The sequence below is a fragment of the Larimichthys crocea genome, chromosome III (genome assembly GCF_000972845.2).
Source record: "Larimichthys crocea isolate SSNF chromosome III, L_crocea_2.0, whole genome shotgun sequence".
Classification (NCBI taxonomy): domain Eukaryota; kingdom Metazoa; phylum Chordata; class Actinopteri; family Sciaenidae; genus Larimichthys; species Larimichthys crocea.
This window is the reverse complement of record NC_040013.1, coordinates 33,254,008-33,273,787: the sequence shown is the minus strand read 5'-3', so window position 1 is coordinate 33,273,787 and position 19,780 is coordinate 33,254,008. Positions and strand designations below refer to the sequence as shown.

At 38.1% G+C, this 19,780-nt stretch overlaps 2 protein-coding genes across 3 annotated transcripts in view; both read right to left on the bottom strand.

Moving 5' to 3' along the window:
• Positions 1-287: 287 nt before the first annotated feature.
• lrrc74b (leucine rich repeat containing 74B) lies at positions 288-11,714 on the bottom strand. Of its 2 annotated transcripts, none has more exons than XM_019271999.2 (10): positions 11,366-11,714; positions 10,283-10,478; positions 9,521-9,663; positions 6,995-7,127; positions 6,186-6,392; positions 4,177-4,286; positions 2,722-2,837; positions 2,212-2,290; positions 1,273-1,368; positions 288-1,169 (listed from the first exon to the last, which is right to left on the bottom strand). In XM_019271999.2, exons 1-10 carry the CDS (start codon positions 11,462-11,464, stop codon positions 1,053-1,055), a joined length of 1,296 nt encoding a protein of 431 aa, XP_019127544.1. In that variant the 5' UTR covers positions 11,465-11,714; the 3' UTR covers positions 288-1,052. The 2 variants fall into 2 exon arrangements, with proteins under 2 accessions (XP_019127544.1, XP_027129994.1); XM_027274193.1 differs by having other exon boundaries at positions 10,283-10,539; positions 11,366-11,418.
• A 318-nt stretch (positions 11,715-12,032) lies between these two features.
• Positions 12,033-19,780, bottom strand: part of nos1 (nitric oxide synthase 1 (neuronal)) — a 45,056-nt gene continuing 37,308 nt past the window's right edge. The window contains exons 25-29 of the mRNA XM_019272008.2: positions 19,545-19,666; positions 19,149-19,297; positions 18,520-18,714; positions 17,715-17,833; positions 12,033-15,032 (exon numbers count right to left, since the gene is read on the bottom strand). Of these exons, the coding sequence (XP_019127553.2) occupies positions 15,017-15,032; positions 17,715-17,833; positions 18,520-18,714; positions 19,149-19,297; positions 19,545-19,666 (601 nt within the window). The 3' untranslated portion in view covers positions 12,033-15,016. The remainder of the gene's footprint in view (positions 15,033-17,714; positions 17,834-18,519; positions 18,715-19,148; positions 19,298-19,544; positions 19,667-19,780) is intronic.

Here is a 19,780-nt window from a genome sequence, read left to right as displayed (position 1 = left end):
AAAGAAAAAGAAGATTTCTACGTGCAAAACATATGAAATATGAGCTTATAAAATATGATGTTTTGTTATAAATCTAATGATTAGTCAATTAATCTATAAGTTCATGGACAGAAAATTAATTGCCAGCTATTTTGATCTTCATGGGGAGGCATTTTTCATGCAAAAATATCTCATGGTTGCAGCTTTACAAATGTGTGCTTGATTATTTTTTATTATTTTAATGCCATCAGTGTATTTGGATAATCTTACAACAGATCATTTACATTTGTGAGATCATACTTTCATTCAAAATCCATCCTTTGAGCCAAACAGTTATACGTCATCAACACTGTACTTAAAAACAGTCCTGAAATAAATGTTTACCTACTTTCCCTTCATGCCTAGTTAAGTAATATTACAAGATATATTGTGTTTTCATGAATAATATGAGATAAAATGACGATTTTAGGGGGACTGTGGGAGGGATACATGTCTCTAAATGACAGCTTACTGTATCTAACACTGTTTGAGTTATCCTGCTACAGTAAACAGGTCTCTTATCTAATTGTGGACCGTTCTTTCAAAGCTGGTTTCTCTATTAGACTAGTCATGCAGTACTTAAATCCTTTTTGTGCAACCCACTTTCACTTCTTTTCATACACAATGCACTGCTCTCTGATCCCCTCCATCATTCTACCCACTGAGATTATATAACATCAAATCAGATCATACCTAAAAAGAACCATACTCAATACCTGTATTGTATGCCAGTATGTAATAGCTTTAACAACATTATATTTCAGCCATGCACACATTGAGTGTATGTACTTCTTCTTTTGAAAAATGAACAATTTTTATTTTCGTATCATCTTTATTCTCAATTGATTGGGTATTTAACAAGTTGTATTTGATCCAAATGCACTTCATTCAGCGGAATCTTTTAAGATAATAACCTTGCATGGATCAATCCGTCACTGAAAACGTCCACAGGGCTTTGACAAGACTCCTTCCATCTCTTCCAGCCTAAAAGTACAGCAATTACACTTTTTACACAACTTACACAAAAACACTTTTCAAGCTTTTGCTTTTCTGAATATGCCAAATCTGCCCCCATAATTCACTGTAAGCCCAGGGAAAATTTCTTTCACTGCCGTATACAAGTCTTCAAAATCCTGGTTCACTATGATGTCCTGGAGAGAGTGATACACAGAGAAGTGAGTGAATGATGATGAATAAAAAAAAGGAGAAGATTTGCAGAAAGTCTCATAAAGGTGGAGTATATGTGTGAGTTACCCCAAAGTCTAATGTCTCCATGGCTGAATCTGGGTTTTCCTGCACAGACTTGAGGATCCCATAGCAGCCAGCATCCTGGATAGGGTTCTTCCCCATCTGGACACAGACAAACATTAGAAATGTAAGAATATGGTAATAATACCAGAGACGTCTTCTCTACTGTGGGTTTGGTTAAACAGGTGATGTAATAAAATGTTCAAGCTATTGCAGGATTTTGAATTGCACCATAGCCTTTCTATTGGCTGTGACCATTTTTAAAATAGTTATTCAGAATTTTGGGAAATATTACACTTTTTGGCTTTCATGCAGAGAGTTTGATGAGAAGATCAATGTCACTATCATATTTGTCCTGTAAATGTAAGGCTACAGCCAGCTTAGCTTATCACTGAGACAGAAACAGAGGGAAATAGTTAGTCTGAGTCCATCCAGTAGTAACAAACTCCACCTAAAAGCACATCTAATGCTCACAAAGAAGACATTTCCTTTGTTTAGAATAAAACAGAAACTGAATTCAATGTTTTGGGCGGATTATATGTAGGACTGGTACTTTGATGGAACAAATTTCCTGGAGTCTTCACTGGTTCAAAGGGTCAGAGCCAAGAAATAGTTCATTCATCAAAAAATGACAAACTATTCCTTTAAGAACTGACCAGCAGTTAAAGTTCAAGTTTTCAGACTTGTATATGCAATCAAACCCAAACTCAGGAGAGCAGAGCGAATCGATATCGAATGCTCAGACTGTAGCTTAATGTTGTGCAAGTTTTCACCATAACTTCTTTTCAATCACCAACTTCTTTCAGTCAGTTATGAGTGCCTGAGAACTCTACTTGGGCGATGACATTAAAACATAGTACAGTGATCCATTTACTTATCCCATTTTATCCACTGATGCCCCCCATTGCTTTTGAAGCTAGAACCAATCTCTTTTCCACAGCTTACATTCAGGGATTTGATTGTCTTGTTTACTCTGAGGCCCATGGCTAGGCGAATAGCTCCTTCAGGGGGTATTCGGTTGTTACTGTGGCAAGAAACAGAAAAACAAACAAACAAAATAAAAAAGTGTCAGAGGAAGCAATCATAAAGTGTTATTTTTTTTTTAATGGAATTATTCATCCATGTAGTGCAAATGTGTGGAAATCTGTGAGGCAAGCACTGTTTTGCTTTAAAAGTTAAGCAAGAGGCAGAATGACTTGAACTTTATCTATGGTAGCAGGCTTGCTTTAAGCCAAAAAATTTGACCACAGTTTAAAATTTACTACCTCATCAGGAGTCTCATAAAGTATAATAAAGTATATTTTGTATAGGTTTGCATCACATTTAGAACTAAATAAGGTAAACATGTCATTTGCTCTTTGTGATTTATGAAAGAATGATCTAAGATGAAGAGGCAACCCTTTTAACTGAGTTACTGTAGGATAATCTGATCATCAAGATAACAAAGGTTCATACCTCACATTCAACTCCTCCAAAACAGAGTTCTCTTTCAGAGCCTGTCCTAAAGCAATGGCTCCTTCTTTGCTAAAGCCATTAAATGACAGATCCACTGTTCTAAGGTAAATGTTTCCCTAAAAACAAAAAAGAAAAAAAGTCTTTGATGAAGCAAATGTAATAAGTAAAACTTGAACAAGTTCTCTAACAAAATTAAGTAAACAACAAAGAACACCTTCATTTAAATGACCAAGCAGTAGTATAGATCCTGAAGTAATCAGCCTCTCAGGACCTGAATCAATCAAATCTGTCAGTGTAGTTCATCAGGGCTCTGATCAGGGTCCCCTTAATCACCTTGGTCATTAAGAAAAAACTATGTCTACACTGTCTCTCCTGCTGTGAGATGCTTAATGAATACCTGACCAGGGGGCTGTCTCACAAAGCAGGATAAGCAAGTTAGCTGGATTATGATATACAGTATCTTCTTCTAGCAGCAATTTTTCAACGTGCATAACTGAATCATATTATAAAATTTAACATAAATAATAAGTTTCATTCAAAACAGTATTACCAAAATATATCATGATCTTATTTTTAGAGTCCAAAATATTCACTAAGTTCGCTAAACCCTGCCTCTGAACTGCAGCTGTCCATAATTTAGCAACTAAGTATGCTGTGCCTGTGAAGCTTTTTAACATGTTAAAGCCATGTACAGAGCTCTGTAAAAGTGAGGGTGAGTTTGAACGGTGATGCCTTTTTTTGACTCAAACTTGAGCAAGCATGTAATGAATGGATTAAATTGTGTGTTTATCTGTTCTAATGTAAGCTGCAAACTACATAATTTTGTGTTGTTACAGGATACGTTAGAAAAATATCTGTTCAGGACATGAACAACTAAAAGCAGCTAATAACAGGCTTAATTTCAGCGTTCAGGTCGACTGGCCTGGTCATGGCCATGTGCACAAAGCTAGGTTCATAAGAAATAGTTTTCTGAGTTTGGTGTGAAAGAACATGACTGGCTTTGGATGGAGCCCTTACCACAACTTCATCCAGAACATTTGGAATGAACTGGACTGTGATCCTACTGCCCAACATCAGTCATTGATGATTTTGTGGCTGAATGGGTGCAAAGATTCCAAAAGCTTGTGGAAAGCCTTCCAAGAAGAGTGGAGGCTGTTCTAGCAGCATATTAATGCCCATAGTTTTAATATGAGACCATCAGAATGGGTATAATGTGTGTGTACACATGCTTTTGTTCGTTAACTATATGATTAATACATGATTTATGCACAAATTCAGTTTTTCTATCTGACATGAGCGATGTTCTAAATTGAATTTAGTATGATTCTGATAGATTCATGCTACGATCTAAACAAAATGTCTGTAAAACCATTCATTGTATTACCTGTAGACCTTATTTCATGAGTTCACAAAAAACGAATACAGTTTTTAAACATTGATTTCTACATGTATTACCCCGAGGCCATTTGCCAGCATCACAGCCCCTCTCCCTCGAATGCAGTTCCAGGCCAGACTTAGTGATCTCAACCCTGTGTTCTCCGACAAAGAATCCCCCAGGTTTTGCCCTTATGATAGAAAAAGAAGAATAAATAGCGGCAGTATGACAAAATAAAAAAAGCTCCATTATTTATTATAAAACTAATAAAAATCATTACTATCAGTCAGCAATTATTACTCATGTCCAGAAAAAAACATCTCACATGACAGATATTTGGTATGAAAGCAGAAATACTTATTACTTAAAAATACTGTATTTCTAGGAGCAACTTATCTTATCTACAGTAGATTCCACTGAGATGGTATGATTGTGTGTTCCATGGCTCAAAATACATGAAGTAACTCGGGGCTATAAAGGCAGAGATCTCAAAGAGAAAACTCCCCATCATCATCTCACCCACTTTATCACAAGGATAAGAAAGTGCGCGGTACTCAGCGGTTTGTAATCATAGAAAAAGAGATTCCCTGGTTGAAAAAGCAATAACATCATAGCATGAATGTCAGGAGTGTTTGATTGATATACTTTCTCTCAGGAACCTACTATATGGAAGAATGCACTCAAAACGAATGAGGATGTTCTTTGATATTTCAGCGGATAAAATAGAATTGAATATGTGGGGATGGATCATGGCCACATCCCTAGCAATGACATATGGCTGTGTCCCCATTTACAGAGACAGATTTATTTTCAATAACCTACATCGGATGCTTCCTGGTCTGCCATTCTTCCGCAAGGTGCCTGTCACAAAGCTCATCCACATCATAATTGAAAGAGGTTTTAATGAAGGCAAAATGTTTTTGACCTTTGAATGCCACAGTCTGCTGCTGCCTGCTGTCCTTTGACTGCTTTGAGATAAGGCGAGACTCTTACTGCTTTTCCTAGAGTCTAATAATTGTACACTAATGATACCAGTAATTGCATATTGCACCATTTTAAATGAAATTGCACTTTTCACAGTAATTGCTCATTTTACTGTATGTGCCTTTACTGTGTATCAATTAAATTGTTAGAAGAGAGGACTTCACCTATACAGCTGCTTTCTATGTCTACTTCTAGTTTTAATATAATATTAAGATATTTAAGATATTTAATATTTAATATTGTCATCCATTCACATGTGGACAAAAATACAAGTGAAATAAAACTGGTTTTAGATAATGATATTAGTCATGACACTAAATTTACTATTTTCTTCTTGAATTACGGCCAAGCAGAACAAATGTTTGTTATCGGAGTTAACTGATGGGTCAGAATCAGAATCAGCTTTATTGGTTAAAGATCAGTTTCTGTTTTTTTTTATTAATTCCAAATAAAAAGAAAAATGACTGACTGTTAACGTCTTTATTATGTATGCTTATCTGTCCATTATAGCAAACTTCTTTGTCAAAGCATTCTGAAGTTTAAACCTTGAGCTCTTACCTCAACGCCATCCAACAATTTTGGAATGAACTTGTATGTCGACTGTGAGCCAGGCATTTATCAGTGTTGGACTGCACTAATGCTCCTGTGACTCTGTGAATAGGAGTAAATGCCTGCAGCCATGTTCCAGAAACTGGTGGCAAGCCAGAAACCAGAAGAGTGAAGGCTGTTTAAGCAGTGTATTTATGCCAATGGAGATGTTCAACAATCACATATGGGTGTAATGGGTGTCCACATGTTTTGTTCAGCTCTGTGTATACATTCGGCCATATAGTGTGAACAGTCTGTTAAAAGGCACCAATAGCTCTGTCCAAAGAAAATGGACTAATTTACATTTAATTCCTCACACCTCTTTAATGTGCTGTTTGTCAATGGCACTTACAGTATCATTTCTGGATCCTAAAGTTTAGTTATGCTGCAAAAATATGTTTCTTTAATATCAACTTAATAAAAACGAGAGTCATTAGTACTGTTTCATTCATTAAAAGGCTAAGGCCACACAAAAAAATACAAGAGTGTCATGGTGTATAACTAATTGCTATGCTACCTGCACTCTTTCCTAGAGCGTTGTAGCTGAGGTCGAGGTGCTGTAGCTTGGTGTTGGTCATCAGTGCTGGCCCGAGGTATTCAGCAGACTTGTCTGTGAAATGGTTTCCTGACAGGTTGAGGTTCACCAGGGTGCTGTTCTCCTTAAGCATACCAGCTATTGCTTTAGCCCCATAATCGCCAAGCTTGTTGTCAGATAGGTCCACCTCTGGGATTGACACACAAACACACAGGTAATAAGGTCACGCATGCTGAGAACATTGTGATCATGTTATCATGCATGGCATGGCTTAAAGCTTTTTGTTCCATTAGTTCAACAAAGCTCCTGAAAACTTTTGTTGTAATGGCAAAAATTCTTCACAAACCTTGAGAGTTCTCATTTCTTGTGTTCATTCATTTCAAATCTGAAAAGTAGGCCTCTTTAAAAAAAAAAAAAAATGTGTTGGCTAAATATGCATTGGCAACTAATCTGTTAGACTCTATATTCATAAAATTGGATTACCCATGAAAATTGAATAGTGGTGCATGATAAAGGATGTTAAAAATAACGCCAGCCCAAAGAGCCTGCATGACTCACAGGAGTCATTTTCCATAGATCCACTCATACATTCCTGAACTGCACGTAGGAATGACATTTAACAAATATTAAACAAGGATCCCAGATGTTAAATGATGTGCGGTGGCATATAATTGGGGCGAGAGTGGCATGTGAGTGGGAGTCGGGGTGACGTGTTTTATAGAAAAAGGTGAGACAGAGGGAGGGAAAAGGAAGAGAGAATCTGTGCACGCTTGAGTGCCGAGTAAAACCACCTGTAATGTAACAATTTTCCTTTAACATCTCGGCTATAGCAGCTCCACCCATTTCTTCCATCCAATTATCTCGCAGGTTCAGCCTCAGTATTGAAGTGTTTGTTACCAGGGGAACCGCCAGTGCTTTGGTGCCCTGCAAACACACAAACCCCCTCCCCAAAGTGAAATTCTTCTGTTTGTTCACTGCAGTATATTTTCTTATCTGTATTCCAGTTAAAAGAGTAGATGTACTGATGCAGGTGGGCAGAGAGAGACACAGAGAGAGAGAGAGAGAGGAATATTAAACCTGTGTGAGACAAATGAAGCAGAAGGGAGCTGTGTGGAGGCGTGGGTCAGAAATGAAGCTTGCAGAACATGAAAATTATAGTTTCTAGCACAGCTAATGAAAAAGTTGAATGCATGAAGCTTTATGTTAACTTGATTGTAAAAAAAGGAGAGCAGAAACAGCCCCATCAGAGGATAGTATATTTAAATGCATGCCGAGCATCTTTATGTAAGATTTGATAAGCCTACCAATATGCCGCACATTAAATAAATAACCTTTGGTAGCTGCACTTTCTTACTTTACTTCTACTCTGTGTGACTGACAGGTGAAAATTTCTTTTTTTTTTTTTTTTTTTAATCAAATTCAATCTGTCTGAATGATGCTACCTGGCCTTGGGAAATGGCTTGTTAAGGAATGGATTTACTTATACTGCTTTCATTTACAGCATTATGGACCAGTGGAAGCCTGTAAAACATGGGCATGAGCTCCAGCCAATGCATTTTTACATTTGCAGAGGATCATGTCTGAGACATGTACAACCATAGATCAATTTTACATTGATTAACCATTAAAAAGACAGCTAATGAGCGGTGGCTATATAGGTTTTAAGATGAAGTGCATCTTCAATTTTGTTTTGTTTCCGTATATATTTAGGTTTATATAAGAACTAAAATATGTAGACGCAATATTGACATTGTGTCTTATGCTGAACAAGATCAAATATTAAAGTTACTTTTAGGTTCAAAGCTGAAAAGCATTTGCCGTAATTTAGGATCAAAGAAGAAGAAAGTGTCCCAGGAGGTAAATTAAAATTTATATCTACATAATGAGCCCTCTCAGAGGATAAGTCAATACCAGCAGCCTTCCTGCTCTTCAAAGAGATGAAGGACCTGCCACTTGAATTTGTACTGGCAAGATCTATATAATGGACTACACTTGTGCAATTTAATATGTAAAGTGTCCTGCAAAGATATGTACACACATGATCAATTTTCCTCAGTAGACTTAACACAGTGCTCCAGAGACTTTGTCATGATCAGCGCAGACCCCCTGGAGGGGAATGTGACTTTGAATTAATGAGTCATTCACTGAATAAAGGTCTGGACTGATGTGAAATTGCGTAAGAGAGACAAAGAAGCTCAAATATTTGTAGGTCTTTTTTCAAAATGGGAGGTTCAGTTTGAGTAACTTCCCCTAGGTGAAACTGATTTGTTGAGTGAAACGGGTAAAAACAAAAAAGAAGAAAAATCTCGTACACACTATGAAGCTGAAACAGACAATTTATGGTACTGTATGAACATTTTGCATGTAGGGAGGGATTTTACTTCTTAACAAAGCAGCAGAATATTGTCTTTTGCCCCATCACTTGACTTGCAAAAATGTAGCACCCTCCTCACAATAACATATACATTACTTGCAATAACTGATTTATTTTTTGGCCACTTTGGGGCGAGGGGAAACATAGCATCATTTGTTGGTGAAGTTGTTAGCAAACAGTTGTATGTTGACACATTCAGCAGTTACGGAGCAACATTATAAAATTCATCTGGAGATGTGTTTCTGGCCACCTGGTGGATTTTAGTCCAGTATTCACTTTTTTAGCTGCTATCTACCTGCTGTTTAGTGCAGAGCAAGTTGTGTACAGTGCATTTTAAGAGCTTTAGAGCAAAAATGATGCTATGAGGGCAGTGAGAGTGAATGAAAACAGTACAGTTGTTGGCCTGACAGCTAAATAATAAGCTGAAGCTCTGTAAAGTTGAGGGTAGCTGCAGAATATTGTCAGTTAGTACAGTAAGCTTCACTAACAGTAACTTAAAGAGTCAAATCATAAATAAATGTAATATGGTGTATCTCACCGTAAACTTTAAAGGGTTAATGGACTTATAACTTTCACCTTTGCCACCAATGCACACATTAAAAGTGAAAACTTTTGACAAAGATACTGCTGAATACCACTGCTACTTAAGTTTTGAATGCATAATTTTTCTCCTTAATAAACAGCTGTTAGTGTCACTGAATAAATGAATTGGTCACAGATGGCTGCTCAGTGGCTGCTGATGAACTTGTGCAACATATTGCTTTTGCGTCACACCGGGATTCCAAATTATAAAAAAGAATATTACAAAATATATTAGAATTTGGGCTGAAAATAAATATACCACCCTTAAGCAAAAAGAAAAAATACATAACCAATTCTCCAATTCTTATTCCCTCTTCTGCTCTAATAATTTTCATACAGTCCCAATTTATGGTTAAGGTACCTGAGGTCCCAGACCACGATGCATCATGGACAGCTCACTGTTTTGCATATGCCGCAGGAAGTAAGAGGCAGGCACCACCTGATACTTTTTACACGCCTCCATGTAGCAGGTCTGCCCCGTCGGGTCATATGCCTCCTCCTTATCTGTAGCATGAACAAAGACACTAAATGTAGTGTCTGTATGAAATGTTCAATATCAATACCTCTTTGGAAAAGGAGAGATGTGGCACTTTCCTCCGGAGGAGGACCTTTTGAGTGTGATATTGAAAAGTCCCTCATGGCTGATTTCGTCCTGTCAGGGGAGCTCATTCATACCAGATGGTTTTCACTTCTGGTGAAAAGGAAGCCTGACACAAAGACTGAGATGAAATCATTAAGATGCAGAACAGAGCTCCACATGTGTGGGCAGGCGCGTGTAGGAGTTTCTGTTTTATTTTATTTATTTATTTTTCTTCTTCTTCTCTGAAATCATTTAGAGATCGAGAAGATGGAAAGGCAGGAGGGAAGAAATTAACAGATGGGGTGACAGGGGGGGCTTTGCCTTATCAACGCTCCGCGTCAAGATCAAGATTAAAGTAAGACTCATTATCAAAGTACTTTGTACTGTTCTTGGAACCATGTATAAAATGTTATGACAGAAAATAACAGTTAAAATGGTTAATAAACATATGACTCATATCACCAAGAAGCCCCTCCTGGTAATACCTTTTTCCAAACTTTTTGTCTCCCCTTCTTTTTAATCTAAAATCAACTTCCTCTATACCTTCGATCTCCAAATCTGTGTCATAGTCCTCATCAGAGCTCACACGTTCCTCTCCTCCTCGCTTCTCTTGTTCAATCTCTTCCTCCTCCACTTTTTCTTCATCCTGTCTTTCACCTCTGTCCTTTGTGTTCCTGTCGGGGCTTGAGCATTGGTCCTTTGGCCCACGCACGTTGAACTCTGTCTGGCCCTCTATTTGCTGAGTGGAGAATAACAAAGTAAGACATGGTGACTCTTCAAAGCTGGCTCTTGTTGGCAACCTGTGTGAAGAGATTTGATGGATTTTCTGCCAGGAGAATAAAAATGAAATTCACTTCCTGGCACATCTATACTACCATCAATGTGGATGTGCCAGTCTCTTTTAGCCTATATTACTCTGTCATTCTAGTATTGGTAACCGCTTCTCTTCCCTCTTACTCCTTTTTTCTAACCTCCCTTTAATCTTTTGAACTGAGGCTGTCTTAGCTTTCTTTCAATCCCTTTATTTCTAGGCCTTTGGCATTTTCACTGCACGTCCCAGTCAGCCATGCCATATATAGGGCTAAATAGAAAAAAACAATTAATTGGCACGTCAGTGGTACTGCACATGTTTTAAGGCACTTTCTGTGTGCATAAGTTGCTCCCAATATCATATTGTGTTTCTAACATTTACTGTAACTCATGCAGTCCCCTGATCAGACGACATAAAAGTGTAAATAAAACAGACTTTCAGGGTGAGACTGAGTCCCCACTCCCCAATTAATTCATGTGAGTACACAGGTCCAAAGAGCAATCCATTAAAGGAAATCTTTAGGTCGTTCTTTGAGCCTGTATTTCCTTGCCCTGGGCGAGGAAAGTGCTCAGATGTGCCAAGAGATGGAGTTGTGGTTAAGACCTTCATTTCTAAAGCCTGAAACCCTTATGCAGATCTATAACATGCTTTGAATTCCCACTAAAAGTCCCCTTACTGCATCTTATTTAATCTCAGGTTTCATAAAAATCTGCCTCTGAGCAATCTGAGCAATAAGTCCACACTTGCCTACCTGAGCTTTTCACACTTCCCTTACTCAACAGTTTGCAGACATGGCTAGATGGCCAGTTTCCTACCTCCCCCAGCTGCAGCTTCTCACTTTCTGTTTCTGCGTCATCATCTTCCAGCACAGAAGGCAGCAGCGTCTCCTTAGCCAGCTTCTTCCCATGAACCATGACTTCGACACAAGTAAATGTGATAGATAGTGAGAAAGTATTTTGCTGCCTTCATCCAAAAAAAACAAAATAAATAACTTAAAATAGCTTTGTTTTTAGACTCAGCGTGGTGCTAAAAATAATTGTGCTGTGAGTGAAATCACTGCACTGCATCTGACCAGAAGGTATGTGCTCATGCAACCTATCTTGCTCTATAGGAGGGTCAAACTCTTTGAGCTAATTAGAAAGGTCACTGCTTCTCTCCATGACAGCCAGTCACCAATCAAAGTCCTTGTCTAAAGTTTGGATGGCTTGTTTTGTTGACACGTTGCCATAGTGCTGAGAGGCATCTCTGTATTCTGAGTACCGACTCTCTGAGCCATGACGACCAGCACTTGCGGAGGTAGGAGGAGGAGGGGGAAGCAAATGGCTTGTTTGCCTGCAACTCTGTTTTTCAGTTTATCAACATCCAAATCTGACCTTCAAAATAAAACGCTTCAACCTTAAACATGTCCTACTGGCGGAATGAACTTTTCCAGCCTTGCTTTCTTCCTTTATACAAACAAGAAAAACAAACCAAGCGCATGTGTTGACATATTCTGTAAATGTTTCTCTTTATTTGTAAGTAAATGCAAAGTTCTTGCAGTCGATGCATTAAAATGGAATATCCTCAATCAGTTACACAACAAAGGTCATTATAGCAGAGGCTGATTGGATCAGAGTTGCTCATAGCAGCAGCGATATGCAAACACAGAAAAGGAAACCCCTCAAGAATGTTTTTTTTTTACCATCCATAGCCCTGTGAGAAAGGCTGGATAACTTCACAATACAGTCTCACTGACTGACACAGTGCTGGTAAATAGACAGAGCTTTTTTTAAAATATGAACAGGAGACAGAAGATCACCATGCATTTATTTAATGCTGCTGTTTTATCCCCCATACCTAAAGGATATGAGAGACACCATAGAATATGCCTTTTTTTTGTTCTTTTTAAATCAAGTAGAATCATAGTGCTCATTTACATAATCAAAATACATTCTTAGAAAAGATCGAAGTGGTACTCTTTATATTTTGTATTTGTCTTTGAATATATATATTTATATATAGATAGAAGCTATATATAGAAGCTATATCTTGTATCAATTGTTTTCCTGTTGCACATTTTACATCACAGACATTTTCTTTGACGGCTCTCATCCCAATTTAACTAAATCTGTTTAAAACAAATTATACAGAGGAGACATTCATCCAGAATTAACAACATTGGGGACAATGGGAAACGCCCATTTCCCCCCGGCAGTAAAAATAGTTGAAACAAAACAAACAAAAACAAAAAAACAGAAACAAAACAAATATCTTCTCAGCAGCTGTTAGGGATGTTTGAAAATCACACTGAAATCTGTTAATCATGCTGACAGCTATCTTTAATTTGAATCAAAAGACAAAGAAAGGTAACAAACAAGACTCAGAAGCTGACAAGAAAAGCCACAAGTTACTGCAGAAGTGTGTGGACAATAAACAGTGTGGCCTTTGCACAAATATATTCAAATTACAACCCTGACTCATTGGAAAGCAGCAAATGACCACGGCGGCAGTGTAATTGCCTCTTGTCCCTGAATGAAAACGTCACTGGAACTTAAAACAATAGAGTCAAACTGCTGAGATCAAAACTAAAAGCCATGTGGGCAGTTTCCCGTTACCAAAACACCATCTGTATGATTAAATTTGCAGGCTTGTGTGACTCACAGAGCAACAAATTCATGCTTATTTTAAAATCTGACCAATTTAACAGGTAACAGACAACAAGCAGAATAATCATGTAGAAACACACCTGAGCACATGCACGTTTTTTTCACCCACTCATGTAGAGATGCACACACTTATGATGACTTTTATGGCACATACACACGCGCACGCACACACACACACACACACGCTGATGCTACTGAGCAGGTGTCAGGTCACAGTGAAAGGCTGGCGTGTGAGCTGCAGGGTTGCGCAATATCATGCAGAGAAAGAAAAGAAAATGAATGTGTTGTATGTGGGCAGAGGCAGAGAGTTAATGTAAGGCAAGAGGCAGAGGAGTCGTGATGCTGATAAACGCACATTTTAAAAACGCTCAACAGGTGACAGCTGGCACCATGTTGACAGCTGACTGATATGATCTGGGCAGCCAGGACAGGGTGCTGAAATAGATCAGTTTGCTTCCCTTAACATTTTTGTTACATATATACATTTTTAGAGAGATAGATTAACATTTTGGTGGGAAAAAATGCTTATTTTGCTATCTTGCTGAGCATAAGATAAGGATTGATACCTCTATCATGTTACAGCTGGATGTTGGTTAGCTCAGCCTAGCAGAGAAAGACTGAAAACAGGGGAAACGACTAGCTTTGCTCTATCCAAAGGTCACAAAATACTCCTACCAGCAGCTCTTACTAAATGTTAAAATGTGATTTTATGGGTATAGAGACTGGACACATGGCAAACAGTGAGCCAGATTTTTTTAAATGCAGTGCCATTATATACCGTACAGACATTTGAGCGATATCAATACTGTATTCCCATCTAGCTCTCAATAAGAATAAGAATAAGCACAACTCCCAAAATGTAAAACAATCCCTGATTTAATCATTATAATAATCGTCTAAAAGAGTCCTTCCACCATGGTTATACCATTTCACTATACAATACTTGAATATTTTTAAATTTGAGAGCTCAGAAGAGGTTTAAAGTTTGGTTATGTTGTTAAATCGAGTTTATTTTTCATATGTAGTGACTCAGGTTCAGACTGGCTACCCTGCACCTTCCTGTGCTGCTGCTAATGCGGTTTGCCAGCTGGGAAAAAAACAACAACATTATGATGTTATGAGAAAATGGACAAGCCACTAAAAAAGACAGCTGGCACAGAGGCTGATGCGTTTTAATGGATTGCCAGTGAAGAGCTTGATTATGTTTGTTGAGGCTGTGACAGAATCGCTGTTTTCATAATTCAGGGCGACCTGTCGACAGGCCAAAATTGTCTTCTATCTGCATGCCTGTACAGCTTTCACTTATCTCTCCCTTTTCATCCTTTTAATAAAAACAGCCAAGAAAGATTTGACCAGCACAGATTCTTTTCTGTAATGTAAGGTCAACTTAATTCATACTTCAAAAATGTTTTTTAGTTTGTGTTCACCGCTGCCGCACTTCTCCTTGTAAATATAAAACCTCAAGCCTTTTAACTGTAACAATAACACAGAGTATATTATATTTCTTGAGTATATTCTTGTCTTGGTCATGCATTCACAATGAGGCAGGTCATTACACTAGGTGCACACATTATGAATCAAAATGATCAATTTATAATTTTTGGAAGTATCATCAACAAGCAAAACAGATTCTCAGAGAACAGAACATTTCCAACTTGCTACAGACAAAACCGCAGAGCCCAACAGAAACATTTAAGTGGTATAAAAAAGAAAGAAACCCCCTTTTTTTTTTTACAGTACAAAAATTGGCACAGTATTCTTTAACCAGCGTTGCCATGTTCTCTAGACTGGTTGTCGTCAGAAAGCCCCAGATTCATCGACCTACGAGCAGAAAACCCTGAGAGTGAGAGAGAGAGAGAGAAGAGAGACAGAAAGACAGACAGAGAGAGCAACAGAGACATAGAAATAGAAATGTTACAGTCATTACTCATCCTGTGAGCAGGGGCTTTGATGGCCAAATGTGAAATTCAAGTGACAATCCACACAGGAACCATCGTCTGTGATGCATTATGTTGGTACTTAATGAGCCATAGTGACTATGTAGGGCCCTTGTTTTGCTCTCATGGCAAGGGTATATGAAGTGTCTAATCTTGAATATGCACAAATAACAACGGAAACAAAAACAGAAATGGAACACAGCCACTCGCTTTCACTCTAATCCTGTTAGTTTAAAGGCCCTTCTCCGCGGGTTTCTATGGTTACCCACTCTGTTTTCATCTGAAATGAGGGGTGATAACACAATCGGCGTCGCCAACAACTACAGGTTGCAGATTGGAGCTGGACTTTTCCAAATTTCTCTCAGAGACAGAGCTGCTCTAGTAATCTGACTGGTTTAGATAGATCTCAATGGGCTGTGCCAAAACACTTGAAAATGAGCTAACCAGCTGGCAAATTTGAGTGGCTAAGAAGATTTAAGAGTAAATAAGAGATAGATAATAAGAATAAGATCTCAAGGTGGATAGATCCTAAGCATCCCTCACAGATTAGGGGTGTTGCAGACAAGACAAGTGAATGATCTTGTTTTTTTGTGTGTCGCGTGTATGCACTAGACCAAGGGTTGGTAACCCGTGGCTCTGTAGCCACATGCCACTTTTCCACCCTTTTGCAGTGTCTCCCTGTAGCTTTGAAGAATGGCTATTTTTATTATATTTGTATTTTTTCTTTCAAAGAGAACACCTCTTATTTTGGAAATCAAGGTAATACTTAAAGGTAAATCTTAAAACACTTGTTTTTTGTTATTTTACTGTCAACTAGAATAAATGTCACATCCTACAATGACGTATAACTATATATACAATTTTATACTGTTATCTTTATGTTAGGGGTCAAATAGATTTTGTGGATCCAGATTAATTTTATTTGGTGGTAGAGGGGTCATAATGGCTCTTTAGATAGTGAAGGTTGCAGACCCCTACACTAGACATTACCACGCCTCCTAAAATCCAGTCAGGGACAAACAGACTAATGTTGGACTGATGAAGAACTGGGGGAAGAAAAGTATGCATGATGGAAAGGAAGGAAGAAATAAATAAATAAATGTGTGCTAAAAAACAAAATATGATTCATGACTCAGCAGAGTCAGCAGGTTACCTACAGGTGTAGCAAATTAGAAAAATTCTAGGTGAGCTAATTGAAAAGGTTCTAGGCTGGTGGTCTTAAACTCAAATTCACTGGAGGTGACTGGACAGGTTGCTGTTTGAAAATCAGCAAGGGATTTTACTCTAATGAGACAGACAATATCGTTTTAATACTCACCATTAAAGCTCATAATAGCATGGAATCAAAAGATGGACTGCTTCTTAAAGCACCATAGAAACATAATAGCCAAATTTTAATGTTGCACAATTAAATGTTAAATGTGAAATAAAGATGCTTCGTGCTCCAGTTTTGCAGCCTTACAACAAATTTAAAGCACAATAAAAGACTGGAGTAAAATGGGCAAAAACTAAAAGTGCGCCAGACTGGAAACATGTAGAGGACCTCATTGGATTGGAACTAATCGCTGGATCTCTAGTTTTGAGACCATCTGTCAGTCCATCTAACAATATGGCCCAGAGCAAGATGTCTTCATGTCTCCAGGTTGCCATTAAATCTGTTGTGGGCGTTAAAGAGGAACTCTGCTGATTTTACGCATCAAAGTTTGTTTACAGGTCTTGGGGAGTACTACTGCATATGTGAAAAGTAGTATAAACCTTTTGTGGTTGAGAGGGAGCTGCACAAAATCTGATTTAAAAAATGCCTTAAGTGATGTCACTTGAGTCAGCGTTGTCGTTTGGAGGCTAAAAGTTTGATGATAAAAAAAAACAAAAAAAACATGGTGTGGAGTTGGATAGAAATGAGCTTAGCAGACCTCTGTAGCTCCCTCTTCTCTGATTGAGGCTTCTTTGTAGTGGAATCATGACATGAGAGTTTTTGACATGAGAGATGCATTTAATAAATTTTGAAAATTTAAAGACCCTTGATTGTTCAATGCTTAAATCATAAGAGTATTCTTTTATTGGGTCCAGAAGGATGATTTCCTCTAATTCTTGTGCATCTTTGGTTTCTAGTCTGTCTAGTAATATCATCCTATACAAAAATTACCATAGACCCATAACCCATAACCCCATTTCTGGTGACACCATTATTTCTTGCCTACCAATGGAAATTTGGGGTGATTATATTGACGTAAAAACTTCAGAACTGACTAGGCAGGTTTAAATTAGATGCGGTTGACTTTTGTACGATGCAAAAGCCAAAAAGTCAACTGCATGTAAGATATCTCATTATCCACTAAGAATATTGCCATGAAACTTACTAAGCACCTTAATATTGCCGGTAGGATAAACCTGCCTTTTAAAAATGACCCTTTCCTCTAGTATTGACATTTCAAAAGTTCAGAAGAAGTTGACCCAACCCATTGAGGTTTAACCTGTTTTTTCCCTTCCAGTGTACACACACACTTTGTAAAAATGATTGTGTGTTTTTATAATGCATCTGCATTAGGAAATGCTGTAAATTAAAGACACAAATCACGTACTCATCTGAGTCCTTTTTGCTCTCCTCAATGTAGGCAATGGACTCTGAACGAAGACGGTTGGTGACCTCATAGGTGCGCAGGGTGACACCAAAGATGTCCTCATGGTAGCGATTCTCATCCTGAATATGATGGGATGGTAAAAGTGGAGAGAGAAGGAGAGGAAAATGTAAGATGGACAGAGCTAATATTAAAGAAATAGATTAAAAGAGTATAGACAAATCTTTGAAACAGACAGAATGGCCTTCTCTAAGCAGACTATTTCTTAGCTTACAGCAGAGGTCTTTCTAGATAGAATTCAGAAATCTTTGTTGACACTTCTATTCCTGTTGCATACAGACTATTTTGTTGTATCGATTAAACATTTGCAGATGAATAGATAGTGTTTAGATGCCTACAGCCATTGCAAATTGCAGATTCACTGAACATGACGACTACAAAAAACTACTAAAAAGTCCACTTGTTTTCCATTTGTATTCCACACAGGTACATGTGTTCATAATAAGCTTGGTGATACATCATTCTTTTTTTAGCTTTTTTACCCCTGAATTCACAAATGAAAATAGGCCAGTGGAGGTGTGTTTTTTTGACCTTTACTTTCACAAAATACTGACTCAACGCACCTTCTGTATTTCAGCAGGTTTAGCACTTAGTTATTCAGTTATATGCATGCATGTTCAGCTACAAGTCAATGTTACTGCTGCAATGATAAAGAACCCTTCACACTGCCATTGCTCCAAACTTCTCAGGGGAGTTTAATTAGGAACATCATGGTGATGATGTTGCACAAAGAACTGCTCTCTCTTACCCGAAGCTTGCTGATGAAGAAACCAGCATCCTCCAGGCTCATCTTGCCCTGCTGCTTGATGATATGCTGGACAGTCTTGAGTACGTCTCCAGCCATTGTAACATCCCCACAAACGTAGATGTGTCCTCCCTCCTCCCTCAGGCACTGGTACACCGTCTCTGACAGCTGCTCGCGCAGTGCATCCTGTACATATTTCTGACAGAGAGATAGAGTTGGAATGATGAGTGTGCATGAAAAAGTCAAGTCAGAGAAAAGTAGCAATGTGGAGAGATAAGAATAAGTGCAATTATGGAAATTTATGGAAAATGTATATTTTTCCATACTTTTTAGATTCATATTGTGCATGGATTGTTTTGTTTTTTATACACAATTATTGAACCTCGTTGCTCAAGGTAACAGCACAGGAAGCAGAGATATAAAGAGGACTTGATAGCCACATTATAACAATTATACTGGAAGAGCAACTGTAGAAAAAAATCAAATGGAAACATTCAGTTGTTTCCCTCAGAATATAACCACAGCGGTTTTTATTTAGTTTCTTTTTCAGCTCTGTGATTTCATTTCAAACCCTCACAGCAGTGCAAAGAGAGCTGTGACAGGCTGACTAATTTACAGTTTAGCACTTGTACCTTTGGTTTGCCAGGTTCTCTGGAATAGGCTGTGTAGAGCTCCTTGAACACTTCATTGTTCTTGGCCTGGATGGTCTCCTCTTTGTAGATGTGGTCCACCTCAGACTGCCGACAACCAAAGACCAGGATCATGGGGCCCGACTCAATTCCTAAAGGTGACAGTCAGAGTTACTTCATTGTAGACGTGATAGTCTGATGATCAAAATCTCTGACTTCCATTATTACTCAAAAGTGTGTACGACATCATTTTTAACAGGAAAAATACATTTATCAGCATCTCCTGGACATTTTTATTGTAGATTATGTCTGCAGTTTTATGAACAGCTGTAAAATCCACTGCAGAACCTCTCTTTAGTATGGTAATAAATACATTTAAAGAATGAGAAGAGAACAAACCTTTGTGTTCACGGTCATATAGTCTCTGCTGCCAGAAGCTTCTGAATGGGGCGATACCTGTTCCTGGACCCACCAGGATACAAGGTGCTTGGTTGTCTTTGGGTAGTTGGAATGATGGTGCACTAAAACAATGCAATAGACAGAATGACATAACTTAGTACGAAGATTGCACAGAGCTAGATGATAGGATTAATACCACTCTCATGTCTGTGTTCTAAATATGAAGCTAACTTACT

What these genes read in the sequence shown, in the direction of transcription:
- lrrc74b (XM_027274193.1), bottom strand. Translation starts at nt 11,409, where the DNA reads ATGATGACGCAGAAACAGAAAGTGAGAAGCTGCAGCTGGGGGAG. An exon ending in AGAAGCTGCAGCTGGGGGAG is followed by an intron (nt 10,540 to 11,365) that starts GTAGGAAACTGG and finishes CTCTTCACACAG; the next exon opens with GTTGCCAACAAGAGCCAGCT. An exon ending in CGCTCTAGGAAAGAGTGCAG is followed by an intron (nt 4,287 to 6,185) that starts GTAGCATAGCAA and finishes TTCTATCATAAG; the next exon opens with GGCAAAACCTGGGGGATTCT.